Source organism: Lygodium microphyllum, chromosome 9 (assembly GCF_053477565.2).
Source record: "Lygodium microphyllum isolate KBCC chromosome 9, Lygodium_microphyllum_v1.1.10, whole genome shotgun sequence".
Lineage (NCBI taxonomy): Eukaryota > Viridiplantae > Streptophyta > Polypodiopsida > Schizaeales > Lygodiaceae > Lygodium > Lygodium microphyllum.
In genome coordinates, this window is record NC_141143.1 from 150,935,625 (window position 1) to 150,946,625 (window position 11,001).

Consider the following 11,001-nt stretch of genomic DNA (forward strand, 5'->3'; position numbering starts at 1 on the left):
TGGAGCACACCATTCTAGAAGTGATAAACTTTCTAAAAAAGACATTGGGCAATGCAAACTAAACAACTTACATTCTGATACAAAGAAACAAGGTGTAAGACATACTTTATGATATCTAGTTAGAAGCTAGAGATTAAAATTGGGTCATAGAACCTTCGAATGTTCAGCCCCCTAAATCATCAAGTTTGTTTGTTAAATACATTTACAAGGGTGTCAATACATCAATATGAGATGCTTTTACATAGGTAGATAAATTCTACCCTCTTGTGTGGTTTCAAATGTTAATGATGTAGAATGATGCGTGTACAAGTTGGGTAATCATCACATTCTACATCTTAGCAACTTGGATATTTCTCAAGCATTCTTTTCCATTTGTTTGAGCTCATATGACATACTTTTGCCATATACAATTGACATGATTTTATTGGCTTGATCTTATTGCGGAAACTGTTGCCAATCTCATTGATAAGAACTGTTTCAAATCACATAACTCTATTAGCTGCATTATCTAGGTATCAATGAGAAATGGATGTAAGATAATGTATGAACAATTTCAAGAAGATCATTACTTCAACTTGGTGTTGCAAAGACTTTATATAGTTGATAATCTCGTCAAGTACCATGGCCTTACCTGTAATCTACAGCATTGAGATTATATCGTTATTACAAAGAACATGCAAAGGTCCCAATCTTAGGTTTGGACCAATGAAAAGGTGATGGATATATCATAACTTGTAATACCTTGTGGCAACTAGGTACAAGGTCTTGGAGCCTCTTCATCCGTTGATTGATTCTTTCACGTCTAACCTGTAATAGTGACCCCATGCATAACCGTGAGAAAAAAGTTGGTAGAATATATATACCAATAATTAAGTTTGCAAACTCGTTCACTGTTGTTCCATAAACTAACTACGGAATTAAGTGAAAGCTTTAAATTGTCTTGTCTACGAGGACGCATATAAGAAAGTGGAAATGCCAACTAATTATCTGATTTGTGGTGAATTCGTGGTCCTCAAAAGTAGAGCAGGGTTTGCGATTGCTAGGTAGGTATATCGAACATATGACGTGAGGGTCACACCATAACCGTTACCTTTTTACGTTTGAGAACCTACTTCCACTAGAGTGAGCGTCGCGTGATTAGAAGCCATAGTTTAACTAAGACGAGATGTCCAAACAAGGTTGAATGGAGAACAGTACAGTTGAAAATATGACATAATGAAATACAAAAAATAAGATGTATGAGTATGTGTGATACATGCAGTACCCAAGTCACCAAGGCAGCTCACCCTCTCAGCAAGGCTATGACTGTCGGTAGCTTGCCCACGCTTAGCTCGAACATGGATGAATTCTGACTCAAAATCTGGGCCGAGACTAGCTCGACTCCGGCGCTTTCTACCATATTGCATTGTCGCAATTGCGGCTCTACCAGCTTGATCCACCTGAGCACCAGCTTGGAGTACGTCGACGGTGTTTATAGCCTCACCATCTGCAACTACCTGCAACACAATGTTATTTAACAAAATAGAGTTGCTCTTGGATCGGTTTTGCCTGAACAAAATTCTTAGCATAGCACAATGTATATTTTGTCGGAAGAAGTAAGGATCAGTTACATTTAATTTGGACGTCCCCAATGTTAAATAGTTGTCAGAAGAACCATTAACACTATCGTTTAATCATCATGAGGCTATCGCCCCAATGCATAACATGCCCGATTCAGGAATATTCAACCGCATCAATGAGCATTATCTGGTGTCCAGAAATTTACATCGATTACCTGCTGAGACGAGGTCGATATCACAAAGTGATCCGCAGCTGGCGCAGTGCTGCCGATCGTAATCCTCGACGAGTTGGAATTTGTAAGGGAATCTATCTTATTATTGTTGCAGGCAGGGACAGATATAATATCGCCGCGGCTACTCTTAGGACTTGAACTAGGCGGAGGAGACGACGACAACTCGCACGCAGTGTTTTGTTGCAACAAAGGTGGATCACCGCCATCGATAACATTGTATAAGTTGGATGGCGATGATCCTGCTGATGAATACATTGGTGATAAGGTTTTCGGCGATGCAAGCCCTGCAACTGGATTAATATGGCTACTGGTCGACGTATACAAATAACTAGTAGCTGCTGAATTGGCGTATGGGGCCGGTCTCAACGGTGCAGTTGCTGCAGCCTCATGTCCCAGTGACTTCTTTGAATACATTGCTGCACTTTCTTCACTTATATCGAGCCATCGTAGATTGTCATTATTCACGAGGTCGGCAAGGGGCCGATGATCATAATCGGTATCGCGTTTATCATGATTGATTGGAATGACCGGGCCGAGGTTTGGATATGGCTGATGCTGATAGTCCAGGCGCTGCAGCTGCACATTGTGCGATATCATATTTGAGTACAATTGCTCTAACGTATAATATATGAGTACTACAGCAATACGCAAAAAATCCTATTGACCATCACCCACGTTATTATAGTTGCTGCCGCTCGGCTCACGATCATAAGACAGATGATTCATATTATCGCAGCTCCTTGCTGCTGTAGGTGAACTTGCGAGCCCCGAGTTGTCTGACTGGTTCTGCGACGACATTAAATAGCTGGCAAGCAACTGCAATGAGTTGGAATGGTAAAAGTTGTGACTGTGAACATCTGGGTTGTAAAACCAAGCAGACTTCAAGTGGATCAGCTCATGATCCTGCGTCGCCATTATCCATCCAGGAAAGCTTGCTGCAACATGATCAACAGCTAGATGAGCCATATACAATTGAAGCCCTACAAAATGAGTTGGGAAAACACGGATCTAAAGAAACAACTTGCTGTATCTTGCATTAACGATACTGCGGCCGCTGCGCTTAAATTGGTAAGACAAAAGACTTGCATATTACTATATATGAGGCGGAGGCGTTAACTTTCCGAACTGTTCCAATGAATACCGGTCGACACTTGTAACACGATTTGGTAATGCAAACTATGCAATTAGCCATTAGGTCTTGGGCCGCTTAATAATATAAAGTTACAAGTATACATTGCGGAGAAAGCTAACGTCGGAACAATTAGGTCTTAGACAAAATGCCCGATGTATGGCGTGCATACACCTGCGACAGTGTGGCGGAATTAGTGACGATCACTTCTTACATTTCAAAAAATATCCTTTTACAACCAAAATAAATGAGGGCAACATAAGGGAAACCTTGTAAGCTAGCGGGGAAAAACTTTCTTTACTCAAATCTTACAAGAACTTGTTGCACATGAAATGTTTGACATTTCCAATGGGAAAGAGGGGCTCGTTTCCATTTGCTTTTCCATATAGTGTTCAACATCATGACGTTCTCCTTTGGAGCACTACATGCCTAGCTCTATGCAATTGGGATTAGGGGATTAGTGGCTTTGCGGTTGAAATCAAGGGGTTGTGGGGGGCTGGCAATCACCTACATGTGCAATCCTTACCTCCTAGTAGCTCATAATATTTTACCATAAAACCCACAATGTTAGAATTATAGTGAAATTTTGTTTATAACCTCTTCTATTGGTTCAAAACCTAGATGCTTAAAAATAATGTAGTTGCAAAGAGGGGGGGGGGGGGGGGGGGGGGTTGTTGTAAAACTACATCAAAATGTTTCCTTATAAGAGGGTTGGCGCAAAGTAGGGCTTCTTTGTTGAAAATTTTTGCCACTAGTCACACTCTCCAAAACCTCTTGTTCACAAGGTCCATGGTGATTTCAAACATAAATTTAACAACATAATCTATTATGAGCTAGTGTAATCTTCCTTTAATGCTATACTCATCACCTCTTTGAGCTTGTTGGGCATCACTTCCAAGGATGTGAGCTCAAGCTCTCTACTTCAAATAAATTGATATTCAAGACTCTAGTACCCATATGGATTTCTCATACTCATATGGATCTCCATGATGTTGGTTAGCACAAAATTCAAAGTGTGGCCTAGAATTTCATTTTGCAAAGTGAGTTTAGAATACTTGTAAAATGAGATTGGTGGTGGAATAAGCACCTTCATTTGAGGTTAAGTATCTTAGTCTTTGCCCCTCTATGAAGGGTAAAAGACCTTTCAAGGGTGTCACAAGCTTCCAAATTGATGGAGCTACTAAATGTCATCATTCTTACTTTGAATTTTATTCAACCATGAAGCTTTAATAAATGGATTCAACTATGGAAAAGATATCTATATGTATGTGTGCATGCATACATGTGTGTTCACACATGCTTTATGTGTGCTTGTCAATTCATGTGCACATAAGAACAAACAATTATCACATTAGTTTTTCAACATATTATAAACAATGATTCAAAAAGTGTAGATAGGCTTTACACTCATATATGCATGTGTTGGCCAAACATGAGATTACAGTGGAGCAACTCCAAAAGCTATGGTATTTTCCAATGCAAGGAGAGTGTAAGTGCCACAACCAAATGTATTTATGAGGTTCAAAACAAATTTAAAAACATGTAGGAGGTTTAAAGAAAATTAAAAAGCATATTTGTTTCTCATATTTTTTGAATCAACATCGAAGAATAAGTGCTTTGAAAAGTGAATTATTTCATGCTCATAAAAATAACCATCTCAAGTGTTTTGCAAACTCTCAAGCCTCTTGACAAATGTTTCGATATGCAAGCTATGTTACATCTGCATTAGGATAATTGCAAATGGGCAACACTATCAACCTTTTCAATCACTTTCATGCATTTCCAAGATAGTGATTTTCTAGTTGAAACTTGTGACCCAAATCTTTAACTCCACATCTAAACACATTGGTAAGTTTTTTTGTTAATGACAAGAAGAGTGAGAACATCATAGTAAACATGAATCTCACCACAATAGGACTATCTACAAGAAGTATTGATGACTTAAGGTGTTATTATCCATTATAACCACCATATCAAATAATGAAAGAGTGACATTGTTATATTAAGCTCAGGAATACAAAACACCAAATTGTATTGTAAAAAAGGCTTAGCCATATTGATCATTGAGCATAGCTTGAAATGATCACCATTACAACGCAATCATCTCCATAAATATCTACAACATAGTTTGCACAACATCTTATAATCAAAACCATGTCCCGTAACCTTTGAAAATCTCAAGCCAAATTTTAGTAATTTCATCTTATGACAAAAGTTATGTTAAAATCTTGCAATTACCCGAACGAGTAGAAATACTTGAAGAAAGAAATACAAAGATATAATCCTAGAAATTGAAAGAGCATTGTAGCTTATATATATATATATATAATCTTGCAATTACCCAATCGAGTAGAAATACCTTAAGAAAGAAATACAAAGATATAATCCTAGAAATTGAAAGAGCAATGTAGCTTAGAGAGAGAGAGAGAGAGAGAGAGAGAGAGAGAGAGAGAGAGAGAGAGAGAGAAAGCAACTCAAAAGGAAAACACTATTATCATCAAAAGCAAGACATATAAGAGATTGCATTGTCATATTTAGCTTACCTTTCAAAGAATAGATTTGCATAATCTATAGGAGAGAGAGGGAAAGAAAACAATAGAGAGGTAAAACATACATTTAGTGGAAGCAATGATATGTCACAAACGATTGCTAGGTGAATTGTTATTTATTGTGAAAATAAAAGAGAGGATACCTTCAACTATGTGTTAAGGTTTGGACAATTCTCAAGGAAAGCCTAATGGGTAGAAAGTGTTAATGCCTAGTCACAAGCATATGTTTTAAGAGTGACACATAAATTTAAACCATTTAATGGGCATAGGTCCAACCATCTTGCTTTAATTCCTGGAATGTTGCGAAAAGAGGACTACAATTTGATCATATTAAATCGTTTATCGGCATAACTGCTATATAATCTTTCTTTAGCAACAAGGCAATATTTGGAGCGTATTCAGGTGTATTATAATAATCTTGCCTCCATACTAGTAGAAAGGGACGGTATGCTAGTGATCCTTGTATTTGTAGAAGCGAGCAATGTCGTGTCGTGGGTTTCATTGTACAAGAGATGCTGAATGATGACAAACAAATTGAGTCCTCTACCTCGATGTCCACGCATATTCTTTTGGTTTTGTTCCGGGCATTGAGCAAGGCCTGGTAAATCAACCCTCCTATCTTATCTTATGATGCTAAACGTGAAGGCCATAATAAAGTGCTTGGTCGATTAGCGCTAATACTGAGCTCGCCCATACAGCCTAATTTATATGTGCTGATCGATCTGATTAAGTCTAGGAAGAGTGCAAGTGCATTGAATAAACTTAAAGCAGCGCGTAAGACCGCCGACATGAATGATTGAGTGATATACACTGGGAGATAAGGCGGGCATAGCAGACAAAGCGCCACTAGTAGGACGATAGCTGGATCCTCGTCTTGTCTGTCCGATTAGACATTGAGTAGACGTCTACTCTAGAGACGTTGATGATTAACACCTACCTACCCACCACCCACTGCTGCTCACATCACTTCGCCACTTTTCCTTTTATAAAACTCGCCAGTGCTGCGATCATGGATATTGTCCTACCACATACAAGGTAACTTAAGTGCCAGTAGTTTCTCACCCACTGCTCCCGCCAGAAGCTGACGAAGCTCACTCAACTTCCTAGTTCGAACCTTAGATAATAGACGCGGCAGTCTCATGAATCGAAAGCTCACACGCAGGTCGCGCGACGTACACTCGTGTACGTTTTACACATTCAAAGTAAGTCCCAACGGGCAACGTTCACATGCATGGCTTCTCACATCTAGACCTTCTTCTCCGACCACTCGACTCTACCATAAATAGCGTGTTAATGGAGAATGTTCACATCCATGGAGTTGGTCTAGTATCTCTAATGTAACTCTAGTGTGGCAATACTTCCCTACAAATCTCACCCACTTATCCTCAAAGCTCACCAATTGTGGCACAATCATGTACATATAAGGCTCTCGCTACACCCACATGCAACCATAGATGCACTCTATATACTCACTTTTATGAGCACACCTATAAGCACGAGTATTACCACGCCTATACTACCTAGGTCACTCTTTCATATTGCCACGCTTTTAGATGCATCTATGGATGTGCTCATCGATTAACCAGCTGTCATGTCTTCTATCTCACCTTGAAATACAAAAAAGCATGATAGGAAAGAAAGCAAAGAGAAAGATCAAAATGATAGCCTAAGTTTCAAAACTTTGGCAAAAAATTTGGGTTTTGAAAGTCCAAGCCTTCTATTTTGTACAAATATGTATAGTATAGAGAAATAGGTTAGATTTTGCATAGCATTCAACACAAGTACTCCATTGGCCATCATCCACAACAAAGTGGAATTTGCAAACAAATGAATAAAACTCTCATGAATCTTACTAGGTCAATCACAACCTTATACATTTGCCCCATTATTGAGAAGATTCAATTTCCACCACATGTCATGTATAGAATCAATTAACAACAAAAGTCACAAAGGATACCCCTTTATACACATTATGGCTTGGCCACCCTCTCAAATTGGCACTTATCTCATTTCAAAGTTTTAGGTTCACCAAGTTATTCAATCATCATGTCTCTCTATTGTAAGAAGTTAGATCACACTTCCAAACTACAAGTCTTTGTCAAATGTGGTTTTCGATTTAGGATGAAAGCGTACAAAATAATGGTCCTTTTCTTTGGCAATTCTCTGTTTCCCTTGTAGTACAATCTTTCTTGAAGATTTACTCATCTCTCTATCCCCTTGAGTAACTCTAAAAAACCCTCCCCTTCACATCCATTATTAGGTAACCCATTCTTTGATGGTGCAATTCCTTCTAAAGGCATTATTAGATAACCCATTCTTTGATGGTGCAAATTCTTCTAAAGATATCCCATCATTGAATTTTCTCCCCAACCATGTGAATTAATAGCCACTAACTCAACTCCACCCATTGCCCAAACACTTCGATCCCACCCAATCAACACTTCCCTCCTTGATGCTCTCCATCACCACTCTTTGTTCTCCCCAATATTGGCCCACAATCATTTGCATCATCAATGAAACCCATTTAATCACAAACCTAATAGCCATCATATTTGCCCATCAATATTTTCTCATCCTATGTAGTCTCTACAACCATTGTCCCTGCCTATTCTTTGCAATGATAGCAGCTCACCCTTGGGCTAAGGTGTTAACCTAAAACATGGATCAACTTATACTTGGTTAATGGAAAGTAGGAATAATTCCCACTGCCTTAAGAACCAATAACTTATGCTTAGTTTATTTCAAGCACTACAAGGATATGAGGGTATAGCGACGGCCATTTGTGACGAGAAATAGAGGCGTCGCTATTAGCGTCACATTAATAGCGACGCAAATAGCGACACAAATAGCGATAGTACCCAGACAAAAAAAATGCAGGCGGAAACCCGAGCGCGTCATTTTGCGCGCATTCACAAAAGAGAGAGCGAAAGGGAGACCGAACATCTTGCTGGGAGGGAGAGAAAGAAGGCTTCTCACCGCCACCGCCGTTGTTTGCGAAGAAGAGGAGGAGTGTACGGAGGGCGAAGAGGAGCCACCAAATCCTTCTTCGAGCCTTTACGGTGAGTGCATTGTCCATTCTTGCTTTGCTTTTGTGTTTTCTCTCTCTCTTTTACTTGTTTTTGGTATAATTCGTGTGTATTGAGAGAGGGAGAGGAAATGAGAGAGAAAGAGAGGGAAAGAGAGAGGGAGGGAGAGGAAATGAGAGAGGGAGAGGGAAAGGGAAAGGGAGGAAATGAGAGAGGGAGGGAGAGGAAATGAGAGAGGGAGAGGGAGAGGGAGAGGGGGAGGGAGAGAAAATGAGAGAGGAAGAAAGAGTTTTCTCTCTCTTTTACTTGTTTTTGGTATAATTTGTGTGTATTGAGAGAGGGAGAGGGAGAGGGAGGGAGAGGGAGAGGGAGGGAGAGAGAAAGAGAGGGGGAGGGAGAGGGAGAGAGAGGGAGAGAGAAAGAGAGGGGGAGGGAGAGGGAGAGGAAAAGAGAGAAAAAACATTAAATATAATATAGAAAGAGAGAAAGAGAGGGAGAGGGTGAGAGAGGGAGAAGAAATGAGAGAGGGAGAGGAAGAGAGCAAAAGGAAATGAGAGAAGGAGAGGAGAGAGAAAAAGAGAGAAAAGATGCTAAACATAATAGGGAAAGAGAGAAAGAGAGGGTGAGGGTGAGGGTGAGGGAGGGAGAGGAAATGAGAGAGAGGGGAAGAGAGAAAGAGAGGGTGACGGTGAGGGTGAGGGTGAGGGAGGGAGAGGAAATGAGAGAGAGGGGAAGAGAGAAAGAGAGGGTGACGGTGAGGGTGAGGGAGGGAGAAGAAATGAGAGAGAGGAGAAATGAGAGAGGGAGAGGAAAGAGAAAAAGAAATGAGAGAGGGAGAGGAGCGAAAAAAAGAGAGAAAAAACATTAAACCTGATAGGAAAAGAGAGAAAGAGAGGGTGAGGGTGAGGGAGGAAGAGGAAATGAGAGAGGGAGAGGAAGAGAGAAAAGAAAATGAGAGAGGGAGAGGAGAGAGAAAAAAACATTAAACATAATAGGGAAAGAGAGAAAGAGAGGGAGAGGGTGAGGGAGGGAGAGGAAATGAGAGAGGGAGAGAAAGAGAGAAAAAATGAGAGAAAGAGAGAAATAGAGAAAAAAACTGAGAGAGGGATAAAAAATGAGAGAGAGAGAGAAAAAAATGAGAGAGGGAGAGGAGAGAGAAAAAGAGAGAAAAACATTAAACCTAATAGGGAAAGAGAGAAAGAGAGGGAGAGGGTGAGGCAGGGAGAGGAAATGAGAGAGGGAGAGGAAGAGAGAAAAGGAAATGAGAGAGGGAGAGGAGAGAGAAAAAACATTAAACATAATAGGAAAAGAGAGAAAGAGAGGGTGAGGGTGAGGGAGGGAGAGGAGAGAGAAAAAAATGAGAGAGGGAGAGAAGAGAGAAAAAGAGAGAAAAAACATTAAACGTGATAGGGAAAGAGAGAAAGAGAGGGTGAGGGTGAGGGAGAGAGAGGAAATGAGAGAGGGAGAGGAAGAGAGAAAAGGAAATTAATTGTTGTTGTTTCTTGTACTAGTAGTAGTAGTAGTTTTTTCTTTTATTTTCTTGTTTATTGTTGTTTAGTTTTCTTTTTTGTAGTAGTAGTAGTAGTAGTAGTAGTTTTTTCTTCTTTTCTTGTTTATTGTAGTAGTAGTAGTAGTAGTTGTTGTTGTTGTTTTTTTTTTTCTTCTTCTTCTTCTTCTTCTTTTCTTGTTTCTTATAGTGGTCGTAGTCGTGGTAGTGGTAGTGGTAGTGGTAGTGGTAGTGGTAGTGGTAGATGTGGTGGTCGTAGTTGTGGTCGTAGTTATGGTAGTGGTAGTGGTGGTCGTGGTCATGGTCGTGATCGTCGTGGTCGTGGTCGTGTTTTTCATCGTAGTCGTAGCTATGATCGTTAAAGAAAATGAGAGGGGAAGAAAGAGAGAAAAGAAGAAGAAATGAGAGAGAGGGAATAAACATACATCATAATAAAGAAAGAGAGAGAGAGAGAGAGAGAGAGAGATGGAAGGAGAGGAGATAATGAATGGATAAAAAACAAAGAGATAGTGGTGTCGAGGTCCGGTGCAACACCACGAGACGGGAAACACTCCGACATATATGTGTTAATCTATGGGTGGGTGGGTGGAGACTTTATATACGTTAATTTTTGCTGAGTTACAAGAGAAGAAATCCCTTCTCAAACAATTTAAGAAAGAAAAAAAGAATGATAACAAAAACAAAGTGTTTGTTGTAACGTAGACAAAATGGAAAACGATGAAGGTCTTGTTCAAGATCGCGAGGCATATCTTAATCAGCGTGTCCCATGTCCTTGCTCTCAATGCAAGCTGGCAATTAGACGAAAACGTCGATTTTCTATAGAACACGTATGATGCTTTGGCGAGTTTCAATTTGAGATCATTGATCAGACGATCTTGGATTTTCAGCAAAGGATAAGAAAAGTTAATATCAATCATGCATTGTACTCACAAGATAATTGAATACCATATACAAGAAGATTGGGTGTGGCTGGAAAATTTTCTATCCAGGGAAGTAAC

The 11,001-nt window shown here is 39.8% G+C and overlaps 1 protein-coding gene across 5 annotated transcripts; it reads right to left on the reverse strand.

Annotated features, from left to right (window-relative positions):
- Positions 1 to 133: 133 nt before the first annotated feature.
- LOC148031715 (uncharacterized) lies at positions 134 to 3,482 on the reverse strand. Of its 5 annotated transcripts, XM_087685796.1 has the most exons (7): positions 3,234 to 3,479; positions 2,468 to 2,727; positions 1,766 to 2,368; positions 1,287 to 1,496; positions 742 to 807; positions 570 to 638; positions 134 to 472 (listed from the first exon to the last, which is right to left on the reverse strand). In XM_087685796.1, exons 1-7 carry the CDS (start codon positions 3,304 to 3,306, stop codon positions 422 to 424), a joined length of 1,332 nt encoding a protein of 443 aa, XP_087541922.1. In that variant the 5' UTR covers positions 3,307 to 3,479; the 3' UTR covers positions 134 to 421. The 5 variants fall into 5 exon arrangements, with proteins under 5 accessions (XP_087541922.1, XP_087541921.1, XP_087541924.1 ...); XM_087685795.1 differs by having other exon boundaries at positions 134 to 638; positions 3,234 to 3,482; XM_087685798.1 differs by having other exon boundaries at positions 134 to 638; positions 1,775 to 2,368; positions 3,234 to 3,476.
- Between the last annotated feature and the right edge of the window lie 7,519 nt (positions 3,483 to 11,001).